Here is a 15711-nt window from a genome sequence, read left to right as displayed (position 1 = left end):
CTTCGGATAGGCTATCAGCGCTTCAGCGTGTTACCCTGACTTGGAATACTACCATCACGGCTTTCCCTGACAACAGGGCTAGACCTAGTGCACGCCCCCCTAGAACCCTCTAGGATACCTGCCGGTTGAACATGCAAACACTAAATACTAGTTTAGCATTTGCAACCGGAGTATGCTAGCGAGCCTCGAAGAGATACGAAAAGGCATAGGATCCCGAGCACACGTTAACACCAAACGCAATCAACAGCTTGGTCGCCACTGTGAATTCGTGTATATGACTTCATGGTACTCCAAGTCCGTTGCTTGCTCTTACTCCTATTTCGCTTCGTAGACTTCACACCGCGTAGAAGATTGAGGGGCAAAGCCGTGACCTCACACCACACACTAGCAGCTCTCCGCTCATGAATCAAGGGCGATCACTACGGAAATCTGCTCTGACTGCCATGATTATGGCAAGAAATCGCTTTGCAATATCGGAAGCTTGACTCATCCCTGATGACGGGTACAGGCGCAGTCCCGAGTCCTAGAGACAAAATCCGCTTCAGAGCATTGCTTTCCTCTCCTCCCTAATCGCAGGCATATCAGCTAAGATTGATTCCGGCACATCAATGACCTTATCGCGGATGTAGTCGGCAAACCCTTTCCCTAGGCAATCCAGCAAACGACAGCTGCTCACGCCTCGTCCAAGGGGTCCATATATGACAAAATGTACCGCAAGGATGTTTTGGAACTCCATTCGCTCAACGAAAAAATCCTCCCGCCAGTCATCTCCCATCAGCTCGGTCATTCTGGCCCTGGTTGCGAACGATTGCAGCCATGGATAGTGCTCGGAACGACGAACGAACAAGCCTAGGTTGATGTTGGCCCCTTTGTCACCAGATCGAGCGAGGACGACATCACCCAGTCGTGCTTTGCGAGTGGGTCCAAACATGGAAAGGTCAACCGGACTGGCTGTCTCATAGTTCTCCCGCGCGTCGAGCTTCCTGTATTCGGACGGGTGGCCTGCTGACGCCTTCTCTGCAACACTTCCGTCCGCAGACAAGACTGCGACACCCTCATCCAGAGAGTTCTGCGGGTAGATTGCTGGGTAAAAAGCCAAGTAAGACCTTGGCAATGCCGTTCGAGTATCTAGTGATAAATGGAACCCGGAGAAGTGTTGCATTGCAATTTCGGAGAACGTCTTCAACAAGCCATAGAGAACGGTCTCGGTATCGGCCTGGGCAAAAACACGGCAGTAGGTTGTACTGGCAAACTGACTACGAGGATTGTATTCCGGCGTACCAATGATTTGGAAATCAAGCAGCTGAAATTTTTCCAGCCGTCCAGACTGTTTGAGAGCGAAGCGAAATTGGGTCTCCATCAAGTGCCACTTCTGAGCGGTTGCATATCCCGTAGCATTAAACAAGAGCTGCGCCTCATAGCCGCCGTGGTAGAAAATGGCAAGTTTTGTGGTAGGTGGAGGAGGAAACCCTTTGATGTTCGACAACCGTACTCTATCTTTGCCAACTTGCTGAATCTCGATGTCTTTCGCGTTCGCGGTCACATCCGAGTTCAGATATATGCTGCCTTGCAGTTCATACAAGAACTGGCACTTCACGTTGTCCTCGTTCACCAACCCTTTTGTGTTCTCGTGCTTGGTTATAACGGATGTGCCGTCGGCGGCAATCTCAGCGATGCCAAAAGGCAAGTCGACGAAGGTCTCCAGCGGATATTCGGTGAAGCCCGCAAAGTTGCTTCCAGTCACGTATGCAGAGCATTCAATAAGGTGACCTGCAATCAGTGCTCCTGCTAAGTTGTCGTAGTCAGACTCGTTCCACTTATGCCAGTACCATGCAGCGCCAATGACTGGAGAAGCATCCGCGACACGTCCACAGACGATGATATCTGCACCAAGCTCAAGACCTTTCACAATCGCTCGGGCACCGAGGTATGCATTCGCGGACACGATGCGTTTGCCCTTGGTGTCAAGCAATGATGTGGCATTCTGCGCCAAAGAGACCTTGTCGTTTTCCGAGTCGAGATGTTTCGGTAGAGTTCTAGTCTTTTCGAGATCGGCCTTGACCTCATCAATCAAGTCGTCTCCGTACACGTACGCCACCTTGAGATTGTAGCCCCTCTCGGTCACCAGCTTCTGGCATTTCTTCGCTAAACCACTTGGGTTCAGCGCACCGCCGTTGAAGACCACTTTGATCCTCTTCTCGTCGAGAACGTCGAGAGTCTGCTCAAGACCATCCCAAGCAGTTGGCTCCCAGCCATCGTGTTTTCCAGCGGCCATCTTTTCGGCATTTTCGGCCAGGTTCATCTCCGCGAGGTAGTCGCCCGTGATGAAGTCGACATCACCCTCTATTGCTTGCCGTCTCATTCTAGATAACAGGTATAAGCCTACTCTTTCTCTAACAATTGACAGAGTGTGGGAATATATACTGGGAGCCTGGGTCACCTCTCGCCCCTGAGCAGTTCGCAATCCGTACAGGCCGAGTCCCGGCCGCCGCCCATCTTGTTCTGACATCACCCATACTGGGTCACTTGAGTATTGAATTCGTTTCTCTGAGGTACAATAATCCTCGATGCAGCATTGTCAAGAAGTTGTCGCGCGACGTTAATATTATAATGGTCAGCATAGGCCTGATGCCGTGCATCCGGTGCTGCCATCAGCTTTGCACACGCTCGTAGACATCACAAACACAAAGCGGACTCGATTCCGTGGCTCGGCTCGGTCATCGTGGTATGTAACCCAGAAGAGCGAGGCTGTCAACGATTTGGCCAACCGCAATCGACGCTACCCCGCATGGATGGGCAGATCCTCGGCTTGGTCCTCGTTTTCATGAGCATCTCCTCGTCTACCTACATCTACGGTAACCGTTTGCCGTCCATGCCTGACGTACGAGCAGTTTATGCATGCTCCCGGCACATGGATCCCGCATTACGGGTTTCTGGGAGCTCCATATCTTGGCCCGTGCAACTGTGTGAAGGTAAGTTGAAGTCTTCGCGATACGAAGGTTTGATTTCCCGTGTCTTTCAAGGCCAAAGCAAGGTATTTTCGTCGTGATCCTCACCGCATCTCTCTTCTCCATGCATACTGTTAAGATTTCGTCATAGTCAAGATGGGGAGCATTGGCATAACAAGCGGTGTCGATGGCGCTGTCAAATATTCCGTCCCCAAAGAATCGCGCAGGATACTTGAGGAAGGGATTCTATCCAATCCTCTGATCGCCAAAGACCTGCCAGAAGGAACCGCAGATTTTGCCAAATCCATCAACTTCGTCGGCTCAGACGCGCCGAGTATCCCCATCAACTGGCGCTTCGCCGAGTCCGCAGCGTCACTGAAAGGGCTGGAAGCTGCCGTTATCGCGCAACTGGTGAAGCGGAAATACGGGAAGACCGTTTCTAGCGCAACAATCAACACCGACCACGCCTCGCTGTTCCTGATGTCAACGTTGCTGTGGACGATGACCACAGACACCGGCGAGGTGATTTCCTACAAAGACGCCGGCGGCAAATCATTCGACCAGTTGATTCCGAATTTCGATATTCACCGGCAAGCGTCCTCGTACCACCGCGTCGCCGCCACCAACATTCACCGCACCAAAGACGGCCGCTTCTTCCATCTCCACGGCAGCATGAACCCCGACCCCACGCTCGATAGCATAGGGCTGCCGCATGACATGGACAACGCAACCATCGAAGACTCCTGGAAATCATTCATCGAGAAACTCTCCCAGATCGACAGCGCCGAAATGCAGCGCCTTGCCTCTGACGTCTACAAGCAAGCCGGTGTGGTTACAGAAACCCTAGACTCCTTCCGCGCCTCAGAGCATGGCAGAGCCAACGCACATGTCGGGCTGTTCGAGATCCACGAAGCACCCAATGCCTCCCAGCCGGCCGGCTGGTGGCCATCCACTCCGCAAACCTCCGCCTCTCGCCCCCTCGCCGGCCTGAAAGTTGTCGACCTCACGCGCGTCATCGCCGCACCCGCAGTCACGCGCGGCCTCGCGGAGCTTGGAGCCTCCGTCATGCGCGTCACGTCCCAGAACCTCGTCGACTTTTCAGCTCTGCATATCGATTTGAACTGGGGTAAGTGGAACAGCCATCTAAACCTGAAGACAGAAGAAGGGCGCGCCGCGCTTCGCGCCCTCATCCGCGATGCCGATGTCGTCGTCCAGGGCTACCGGCCCGGTGTGCTGGACAAGTACGGCTTCAGCCACGAGGGGATCATCGAGCTGTGCAAGGACCGCGAGCGCGGCATCATATCCGTCCGTGAGAACTGCTATGGCTGGAACGGCCCGTGGGCGTACCGCAGCGGCTGGCAGCAGATCAGTGATGCGTGCGTAGGCATCTCTTGGGCGTTCGGGAGAGCCATGGGCTTGAAGGACGGTGAGGCTGTCACGCCTGTGTTTCCTAACTCGGACTACATGACCGGGATTGCGGGCGTGTGTGGGATTCTGGCGGCGCTGATGAGGCGTGGCGAGAAGGGTGGCAGCTACAAGGTTGATGTCGCGCTGAACTACTACAACCAGTGGTTGGCAAACAGCGTGGGTGAGTACACAGGTGAGACCTGGAAGACTTTATGGGAAAGGAATGGGAGGCAGGTTTTCAGGTACGTGCTGCAAGTCCTCTAGGGTCTTTGGTTGGGAGATGTGTTCGTATGAAGCTGACGGAGGGCCATCGCAGATCGTATCACGGCATGACATACACGATTCCGCGCGTCCTAGACATGATACAGAAGAATAGCGGCGATGTCGTATTCAATCCTAAGTTCTTTGAGAGTCGTGAATCGAAGGCGCTAGGCGTTAAGATTCATACTGTCAAGCCGATCATCAGTTTCGATGGTGGCGAGATTGATCTGCGATATAATGTTGGCACGAGAGGGAACGGCAAGGATCAGCCTAGGTGGCCGGATGATTTAACGAGTGAGATTGTGGAGTGAGCGATTCTTACGAATACACATCAATTTACCTTCTTTCGACACCTTTCAGGTACGGCGTGTGCTGCCGTAGTGAATCGTGCGCGCATAATGCTTCACCTGTTCACTTCTCACGTGATCTGCGGTCGTAGAAAGAGATGGGTCTGTCCCGCAGCTTCCAAAAAACCTTCATCTTCAACCACCACGTCGCCGTCGAGGAGCCGCGCTTCTTTATATTTCAACCTCTCGCCGCCTTCGATCTCGCTCAAACAGGAGCCGTGCTCCTTGCAAACCCCTCAGTCTAAAAGCTATCACCGTAGGTCAGTCCAGACGCGGCAGTGGAGGGAAGACACTAACCTGTCGGTCAGACACGCAATCTACATGGCAGACCAAGGCCCTGGGACAGCAGCGGACCCAGACATCACTGTAAGCGAGCGCGCTTCGCGAGAATGGATATGTCATGCTCACACAAGCTCGTCCAGATGACAGACGCGCCTTCACGCATTGTCGTCAAAGCCTCCGAACTCTCCGAGACCCTCTTCGACGCGTGGGTGGACCAATACGATCCCGAGTCGCTGCGTGCGTTTGAGAAGATCTACTGGACTGGCGTGGCAGCGCCGGATGGATTGGACTACGACATCATAATCGAAGGTCTCTGGGCGGGGTTTTTCGCGCGGCTCCGTGTAATGTACCCTCCCACGCCGCCAGAGCAGTAGGAATGGGTCGCTCGTTATCGGGAGTCGTGGGAGGAGTCTCGCGAAAACAATCCTACCTCGGCGGTCACCCTCTACCAGTATGCCCAGATCATAGAGTCCGCTAAAACACGCGGCGTCCTTACGCCCAGCAAGCCGGCCGCACCTGCGGCCAAGAAGCGGATCATCAAGGAGGCTTCGGATCGGCAGGAAGAGGAAATGCAGCGTGAGGCTAGGCATGCAGCACATTAACATCATTGCGATAAAGCCGAGCGGTCCGTTTGTTCAGGCACCATGCGGGTATTGTATATTTAGCGGGACAGATAATGCATAACGGAACAGCCACACTGTTGACAGAGACTATGAAGGAAAAGCGTGTGGCACGCGAGTTCAGTAGCAACCTCAACACTCTGCTCCATCCCCACCAAATGATTCCGGCGGCTAGTAAAGGGCACCTTGGAAGATGCTGTCGAATAGAGATTTGGGCACCTTTTCAGCCATAAAGAAAGCCCTGTCGCCACTCTTATCCAAATTAGGTATAACTGGTTGTCTGGGCTGTCCCGCACGATGTGAAGGGGATTCCATCCCGGGCCGCTCTTGAACCTGAAAGAACCATCGGCGTAAAACTTGCACTTCGCCGAGTCTTCCTCGTAACCTGTTGACCAGGACTTTACCCACTTCCCCTCAAACCGCATCTCAATTACCTAGTGGGTTGCTTAGCGTTGCGTGCTTCCACGAGAGAATTTACTCACGCGTAGATCCGTGTCACCCTGCTTCATAGCCTCCAACATACATGTGTCCAAATCCGATTGCCTTCGGTGCATTCTGAATACTGTCGCTCTTTCTGCCTTCTCTTTTGCTGGGACCCAGATCCCCCAATTAGTGGTCTTTGAATCCTTTACCTTTAAGCCATCTATCGAGTTCGCCTCCGTTTTACCCTCGGTGTATTGTGGGTATAGGCTCACATAGCCCGGTTCGTAGTTCTTCTAGCACATGAGGTAGAATTTGTCGCCGTCAGCAACCTTGCCGCCGATGTAGCGTGATTGCGGCCAGGCCGAGTCATTTCCCAGATTCTCCATGATGGCAAAGAGTGAAGAGATGCGGTTACAGTAGAATGTTACGACCTTCTGGTATGTAACAATTGAGAGCTTGTTGATGTCCGAGGTTTGAGTGTTCGCAAGCTGCTTATATAGACTCTTGAACTAACACCACGGTAACCCGAGTAATCTGAGTTGGCACCCTGTTGACACAGATACGCGGACTCCATAACCAGGAAGCAGTAAACCACAAAGTAAATAATTAGTTATGTAGCTTTCGATATATTAACTAGGGGCTATCAAAGCTTCTCGTCTTAGTATCTTATAACTAAGAACATGCGCACACTACACAGGATTGATTTAGCCAAGTTATCGATTTCATTTTGCAGCAGCTTCTGGGTTTGCTGTTTATGGAGTCCGCGTATTTGTGTCAACAGGGTGGTCGGCAAGATTGCTAACCTCATTCTTACAGCTCAACAAAAAGGCAAGGAGGTAAAGTGACGGGATGACCAAGGATTGCCCCGCTCAAATGGTTGCACATAGCTGGATAGCTTTCTATACGGGCCGCGCGCATGCGTCAACCGTTAATGCCTCGCTTCATCCCTTATCTCGGAACGTCCTTGTGATCGGGCGACCGCACTGTCAGTATGTGCATGTATTGCTTCGGCGAGCATCTTCACTCCTAGTAGTCTCCTGCAACTTTGCGGCCACGACATGATTCACATGAAGTGTCGAAGCGGCCGAGCTTCTCGGCTTTTCTTTTTGTCTGCAAGAATCCATGGAGGATTTGCCTCAACGGAGTTGCCTTGAAGTAATTGGTGATGGCTGGACGGCCGATGCTGTGTCACCTACGTTAGGCCGAGCATCTCCAGCCTGCTCGATTGCTGAGCTGGTCATGCTGCTGTTCATGAGGGATTTGTGTATACATGCGGGAGAAGGAAACTGCAGAGGAGCTACCGCATCATCTCGAGATTTGCTAGCCCACGAGAACGCTGCCTGCAGATGCAAACGTACTGCGGATTGTGTTGAACGGTTTTTACTTATTTTTCTCAAGAGTGGAGCCAATAGTGCAGCGAAATGCGGTCCATGTTTGCCGGAGGTGATCAAAAGCATGCACATTGTTAAGGAAATGTTTCCCGAAGAATTCGCAGCACAGAGCAAGATTTTAGACGGAAGACGTGAAGGACAGACGGGGCGCGATCACATGCGGGAAGTGCGAAAAATGGGCAGTCTATGAGAAAGGGGCCAGACGCATCGAGGACGCGGTGCAGAGCAACATCACGGCTGCCAGACAGGGGAGAAACGTCGCTTGTAGACAGAGGAGTCCGACGAGGAGTACGGCGCGGTCGACACCGCCGAGTGGGTACTAAGGCCGTGGGATGCGGGAAGGGCCGGGCCATACGGAAGGGTCTCTGCGGAGCAAGACGAGAGGGACCGTGGCTGCAGAGCAGAAGGTTGGCCTACAAGAAGGTACTGCCGGATCTTGTGGGTTACCTATAAACTTAGTGAATATTGGAGGCGTTGAGACCTGGGAGCAGGATACCTTAGAACCGGGTGGAATTAATGGCTGCCGGCTATTGCGTCTCTGCCTCTTGTATCTTTTAATACCCTCAAGTAGAATCGGTAGCTCCTTAGAGCTATTTGTGCACTTCTTAGTAGTAGACACAATCTTTCTCGCGGAAGCCTTATTAACGCTAGTCTGCTTTACAATCTGCTTATATTTGGCTTTAGATTGGCGTCTTGAGAGTATCGCAGACTGCCGTGCGATTGATAGCCCATTAGTGCCTAAAATTCAACCTCCAGAATAGTTCTTTAGTACAGTGGCAGTAGTAGAATACTTAATTATCCTAAGAATAGGTTTGAGCTTGCTGGTGACGATTGAGGAGCTTGTCGTGTTCGAGGCCCGTGCACTCTACCGGCCCGGCCTTTAGCCGGCTCCGATATGATACGATTCACAATACCTTAATTAGGGCTCTGTTGAGTTCAGCTGCGGGGAAGAGGGTCGATAGATGTAATCCTCGAATTCTTCTAACCTACCTGAACTTCACTGCTCTCGACCGTTACACATCGTTTGAATCCTACTTCCTCTCATTGTGAATAAATCTTATCTATGGACATTCTGCGCAATCTGCTAGGGAGGATACGCGAACTACGGGATACGATCAGACAAAGCGTCGTCCAGGAAAAAAGCGAGGAGGCGCTCGAAGCGGTGTCCACCTTCCTAAGTTTGGCAGCTCGGGAACCAGCTCTAGTAGCAGTGTGTAACGCTTTGTATCAAGCGGAATGCAACCATCATACTGCCCGCGACGATAACCCGGAGCGGAAAGCTCAGGCGCTACGAGTCAAAACAATGCGGGCGCTTTATGGATCGCAGGTAGAAACAGCCATTCTCACCGCCAACCAACCTGCAGCCCTGCCGGATGGTGGTCCGCCTCCTCTGCTGCCACTACAGGTTGTACAGGCTCAGGCAGCTAATCTCCCCGAGCAACCAAGATATGCACCAAAGAATTATTCAAATATCACGCCTGTAGTTGCTGGTATAGGAACCTTCGGCGGTTCCGTTACTTTCGGTCTCGCGCTGACGCTCACATGTGCCGATATACTGGTTCGGAAGCTGTTAGCATACGCTTCGGTACTCTTTCTAGGGGGATCCTCGCATCTGTTCCGATCTCTTTAATTCTGCTTGGCACCAATGATGCTAAGAATGTCCCGAAACACATCAGGTATTTTATTAAAATACAGTTCGTTATCGTGGCTTGTAGGATAACTGCTGCCTTAATATGCATGCTGTTTGTGTTTCTCTACTTTGGATACGACGGACCATTTGCTGTGGGAATGCTTATATTTGGAGTAAGCGTAGTAATCTGGTGTACAGGCGCGCTATGCATCAGTATCTCTCCACGTCGCTCTAGCAATGTTTGTATTTCATGCCAATTATTGTTTTTTGTTGTAGTAGTAGCACTCGGACTCGCAATATCCCTAGACCAGGACGACTTCAGGGCAAGAAATGCTACCGTAAGATGCGGAAACCTCACGAACGGAACGCAATACCCCGCTCCACAAATAAGCTGGTATGTTACGATGCAGCTTGTCGAAGGGATATGCACTAAAGCTCTCCCAGCTCCTCCAACTGCGTCGCAACCGCTTCGTGTAATATTACTACTACCTCCGTGATAGCTGCTTGGTGAGGATGAACTATGCTGGGTGCTACATAGCCGCTGATACTTCATAGCCCGAGTAGTTGTACAATCGCTGTTGATCCTCCAGTTCTCTAGGAAAGCTCCCTGGCGTTTTACCGGCCGAGCACGCGTTCTCATCACCAATCTTCCACGTCTACAAGCAGCTCTTTCACCTCCAACTCTGCATCTGATACCTCCTCTTCAAGAACACGTTCAGCCTCCGCTTTTGAGTGTCTAATCTCTTCTACTAAACCTCTAAGCACGCCTTCCTGGAGTTTATCTGTACCTTCTATTACCTGCTCTAGCTGTTTCTCTATATCTCTAACTACTCTCTCTACAATCTCCAATATTTATTCTGGTGCTATTTCTAAGAGTTTAGAGGTTTAACTACCTAAAGTTAGTAATTCTATTTCTTAGACTACTATACTAAGTATTCAAAATGTAAAGGAATCGGAGTATAGTATTAGCTAGAGCCTCTATATTATAATCTAGCTAGAAGAGAGCCTTAGTATAGTATTAAGCTATACCGCGCCTAGCTTATTACTAAGCTAGATATTATAACTCCGCCTTCTTAGTATTCTTTATATATCTATAAATACCCACTATCTAATAGACGGTAGGCTTTAGTCTTTGTATATACTACTAAATACTATTTCTTAACTACTATAGAATATATCTTACTACTAGTAATTACCTAGCTTAATATTATTAAGCTACTAGCTACTTACGTAAATATATTTACCTACTAGCCTATAAATCTTGCTAAGGGAATTTAGATTACTAATAATTCTAAAGCCTCCCGCCCTTTTAAAGTATCTACCTAAGTATCTAGAATAACAATTACTACCTATTCTTAGTTAAGAGCTAGCTAAGATAATATCTTATTTATAAATATATAAGCTAAGGTGTCTAGCTAATATAAAGCTAGTAAAACTTTAGTATTAATCTAGTATTTATAGTTATTAGATATTAAGAACCTAATAGTTCTAAAGATGCCTCTACTTAGTTTTATAAGATTTAGTATAGAAGTACTAGAGAAGAGATATTATAAGCTATAGTATCTTTAATAATTAAATTAGAACTTATAGGAATATAAAAAGCTAAAAAGGGAGATTAAGGCTCTTTACTAGTAATAAGCAGGCTAACTACTATTAGTATTAATATCTACTCTAAGACTAGTTACCTTAAGTCTACTTATACCTAGTAGACCTAATTTTACCCCTTTATTCTTAGCACTTAAATAGAATTTACTTCTAAAATACTATTTTAACTCTATTAATATACTTAATAAGAGCTATATTAAGTCCTATAAGCTAAAACTATACTAAGGTAAAATAATTAAGGAATATAAGCTTTAGGTTAAACGCGTAGAGGCGATATTTAAATTTAACTCTAGGTTATATATAATAGATAGCTAGAAGGTACACTATACTTAGTAATATCTTAAGATAGAAGCTCTTAAGATATAGATATATAAAGCTACTCCTACTATATATAAAGCCTATATCTAGAAGTAGTTTATTACCTTCTTACTTAATCTTACTAAGAACTTAATAAACTATAAGCTTACTATTATAATAGTAATAGAAGATGCGCGATAAATAGCTAACTAGTTAATTATAGCCTTTAATATATATCTTTAAATACCTAAAGACTAAATAGAAAAGCGGACTCCTTACTAGTAATATAATATATTATTAATAAAGCTACACCCTAAGCTTTATACTACTATTACTAATTGCTAAGAGGTTCTAGCTATAAGAAAGGGCCTATTAGAGCTAGTAGTATAACTAAAGAATAACTAGAAGAGGGTAAGGACTCTATATACTACTATTTTTTTTAGAGGGAAGATAGTCTAGTAGTTACTAGCTAGCTAGAACTCGTAGGCCTAATAAGAGCTATAAGAGGCTTAACTATTAAGATAGTAGCAACATATTATTAAAAGACTAGTAAAACACCTTAAAGAGTAAATAATTTAAAAATAATAAGTATCTCTTATATAGATTAAAAGGCTATTATACTAAAAATTACACTATAAAGATAACTAGAGCTAATAAGACTTCCTTATATATTATATATAAATTAGGTAAAAGTTTAGAAAAAGCTAAAGTATTATAGAAGGCTTTATATAAGTAATATAGAGATAAAAAGTAGAGAGTTTACTAAGTTATATCTTCTAAAGCTAGACCTAATTTAATAGATACTAGGTAGATACCTAGATACTTATTAACTCTAGTACTAATACTAGTATAGTATTTTAATAGCTTATATTAAAGAATAGTTTTAAAAAGATTAATAGTAATCTACTAATCTCTTTATAGATAAATAATATAAAGCTATACTATTATAGCGCCTACTTAGTGCCTTAGTAGCTAATAGATTACTAAGGCTAAGTAAGAGAAGAATAGTATATAATATATACTATTAATCTCTCTAGACTTCTAATTCTCCTAGATAAACTAAGTCTTAAGAAAGTAGACTTTACTATTTAAATAAAAAGTAAAAGCTAGCGCTTCATCAGCAAATCTTTTAATGCCTCAGGAAAATCGAAACCCCTCTAAGGGCTCTAAGAGCTCCGAGAGCCCTCAGAGCCTCTCGCGTATAGACTACCTTATCTAAAGCGCTCCGAGCGCTCTAAGCGCTTTAGACATCTAAATTGTCCAAATTGTCTAAATTGTCTAAATTATCTAAAACATCTAGAACGACAGGCTACTTAGTAAGCAGCTTAGTAAGCAGATTTTTTTAGAGTTTCTATTTTCGCTTAACTTTTACCCCCTAGTAAAAAGAGATATAGTATCTACAAATTTAAAAAGTAAGCGGATAATAATTAGTTTTATTAAAAGCTTACTCTCTAAACTAGCTCTATCTATACCCCCTATATTCTAGTAGCTGAATTAGACTTAAAGCTTTTTTTAATTTTTTTTAGCTACTAGATAAGTATACTAAGCCCTACTAAGCCGCGCCTCTAGATGTTTTAGACGTTTTAGACGTTTTAGACGATTTAGACATTTCAGATAATTTAGACGATTTAAATAATCTAGATATCTAAAGTGCTTAGAGCGCTTAGACACGCTCGCAAGCCTCTTAATAGGAGTAAGAGTCGCTTAGAGCCTTAGAGCGCTTAGAGGACCCTTAAAGTACTTAGAGGGGCTCTAAGAGGAAAAAAAGATTTACTAATATTCTATAATAGTATAATACTAACTCTAGAATTAGTACCCCTAGAATACTAATACTTCTATAATAGAGATATAATAGTATATTTAGAGGTAATTAGATCTAAGAATATCTAGCGCTTTAAGCTTTTATTAAAAGCTTATAAGATTATAGACGCCTAGTTATTTATAGAGAATATATAAGTAGAGCTATAGGTTTTACTATTCTTTATAATAGGCTAAAGAAGTAGAATATTACTCTATATATTATTAAGGCGCTACTAAGCTACTAAAAAAGTAAAGAATTAGAGCTAGACTTCTAGCTTCTACTACTCTTACTACTTTTAAGAAAACTTAAAGACTATATAGATATATTTAAGCCTATAGGTAAGTAAAGACTCTCTATTAAAAGTATAGAGTATTCTATTAATATAAGTAAGAAAACTCCTTCTTATAGTTCTTTATATAATCTCTTTATATAAGAGTTATAGGAGCTAAGGCGCTATCTAGATAATATCTTAGTAAAAAGCTAAATTTAATATTTAGTTAGTTTAGTAGATACACTAGTTCTCTTTATTTCTAAAAAGAATAGAAGCCTCTAACTATATATTAATTATTATAGTTTAAATAGAATTATAATAAAGAACTATTACCTTTTACCTCTTATTACTAAAATCCTAGACTAGTTAAGTAGTTTAAAGGTATTTAGTAAGCTTAATCTTTAAGATACCTACTATTATATTAGTATAAAAAAGGGTGATAAGTAGAAGACTATATTTTATATATATTATAGCTATTTTAAATATATAGTTATACCCTTTAGGCTTACTAATACTCTAGTAACCTTTTAGGCGTATATTAACTAGGCTTTAGTAGGCCTAGTAGATATAACTTATATAGTATATCTAGATAATATCCTTATATACTTTAATAATAAAAAGAGTTATATATACTATATATACACTATATCAGAATAGCTTAAGTAATACTAGATATATACTAAAAGAAGTAAATATAAATTCTTTATTTTATAGGTAGAATTTCTTAGATTTATTATTTCTAACTCTAGTGTTATAATAGATTCTTACTAGGTAGCTACCTTATAGGAGTAGCTAGAGTCTATAAGCTTTTAAGATATCTAAGTTTTTCTTAGCTTTACTAATTTTTATTACTAATTTATTTATTAGTCCTCTAAGATTACTAGCCCTTTAACCTTAATATTAAAGGGAAGTAAGAATAGAAAGAAGACTAGACTATTTTTTTTCTTAAAGCTATAAAGATAGTATTTTACTAGCTTATTAATACTTTTACTACTATACTAATTCTTATTTACTTTAATTCTAAGCTACCTACTTATATTAAAATAGATACTTTTATATTTATAGTAGCTAGTATTCTCTTATAACTATAGAATAGCTAATAGCACTCTGTAGTCTTTTAGTTAAGAAAGATAATTAATATAGAGTAGAACTATAAAATACATAACTAGAAGCTTCTAGCTATTATTATAGTATTTAGATAGTAGAGATACTACTATAAGGGTAGTATCTACCTAATTAAGGTCTTAACTAACTATAATAACCTAAAGGGATTTATAAATATTAAGGTCTTAAATAGCTAATAAGCCTACTAGGCTATAACACTTATAGTATATAACTTTATTATTAAGTACTAGCTAGATAAAACTAACTCTACTAATATACTATCTAGAAGACTAGATTATAAGCATACTAGTAATATAGTTAGCTAGTTACTACTTATATTATAATAGAAGTTAGTAATAGGTAAAAGTACTACTATAGAGGTAGTATTAAAATAGTAAAAAGCTAATAACTTAGTTACGCCTTAGAGAACTAGGTACTTTCTATCTAAAACTAAACTTTTAGCGAGTTTACACCTTAATTAAGTAGCTTAGAAAGTAAGTAATAGAGTATAGGACGCGCTTAAGCCTATTACTAGAACTACTAGTTATAAATAGTTTATTCTATACTAGGATGCTAGAGAGCTAGCAAATAGTAAAATAGTATTAACTCCTATAAGTTAATTCTTATTTAAGCTAATTAATACCCTATAGTAGGGGGACGCCTTTACTTATAAGATCTAAAAAGATATAATAAAGAAAGAGAGATAAAAGAGAATAGCTAGGGCCTTAATAGACTAAATAAAAGGCTTAACTAGACTACTTTAGTATAATAATAGGTTATATATACTAGAAGAAGAGTCTATTTAAGAGGAGCTACTATAGAGATATTATAATAATTCTTTAGTAGACTATTTTAGCGAGTAAAGAATACTTAAGCTTCTTACTAAAAAATATTACTAGCTATATATATTAAAATAAGTTAAAGACTATATAGCTACCTATAATATTTACTAAAGGGTTAAGGTGCTAAGATATTTTCTTTATAGTAAGATATTAGCGCTACTTTATCTAGAGGTACTATAGAGTGAAATTACTATAGATTTTATTATAAGCTTACCTACTAGTAAGCGTAGAGCTAGCGTATATAATTCTATTCTTATAGTAGTAGATTAGTTTATAAAGATCGCCCTTTATATTATTATAGGTAAGAGGTTTAAGTATAGACTCAAGTAAGTAGGCCGTGCGTATCTATAGAGATAAGATATTAAGGTAGAACTATTAAGGTAGTAATAGAACCATAGTAATAGATTATATAAGGCTAGACAATTTATAGAACGAGTGTAGTAATACTTAATACTATAATATAACTAATAACTAACTAGCTT

At 43.1% G+C, this 15711-nt stretch overlaps 3 protein-coding genes across 3 annotated transcripts; 2 read left to right on the top strand and 1 right to left on the bottom strand.

The window, feature by feature from the left end:
* Positions 1-541: 541 nt before the first annotated feature.
* W97_08007 (uncharacterized protein) lies at positions 542-2516 on the bottom strand (the record flags this gene model as incomplete). Its single annotated transcript, XM_007785876.1, has 2 exons — positions 542-2363; positions 2425-2516. 2 exons carry the CDS (start codon positions 2514-2516, stop codon positions 542-544), a joined length of 1914 nt encoding a protein of 637 aa, XP_007784066.1.
* A 588-nt stretch (positions 2517-3104) lies between these two features.
* Positions 3105-4927, top strand: W97_08006 (uncharacterized protein; the record flags this gene model as incomplete). Its single annotated transcript, XM_007785875.1, has 2 exons — positions 3105-4597; positions 4672-4927. The coding sequence occupies 2 exons, from the start codon at positions 3105-3107 to the stop codon at positions 4925-4927; spliced, it is 1749 nt and encodes a 582-aa protein (XP_007784065.1).
* Positions 4928-5284: 357 nt separating this feature from the next.
* W97_08005 (uncharacterized protein) lies at positions 5285-5619 on the top strand (the record flags this gene model as incomplete). Its single annotated transcript, XM_007785874.1, has 2 exons — positions 5285-5329; positions 5386-5619. The coding sequence occupies 2 exons, from the start codon at positions 5285-5287 to the stop codon at positions 5617-5619; spliced, it is 279 nt and encodes a 92-aa protein (XP_007784064.1).
* Positions 5620-15711: the final 10092 nt, after the last annotated feature.

Source organism: Coniosporium apollinis (assembly GCF_000281105.1).
Source record: "Coniosporium apollinis CBS 100218 chromosome Unknown supercont1.48, whole genome shotgun sequence".
Lineage (NCBI taxonomy): Eukaryota > Fungi > Ascomycota > Dothideomycetes > Coniosporium > Coniosporium apollinis.
This window is presented reverse-complemented; position numbering and strand designations above follow the sequence as displayed.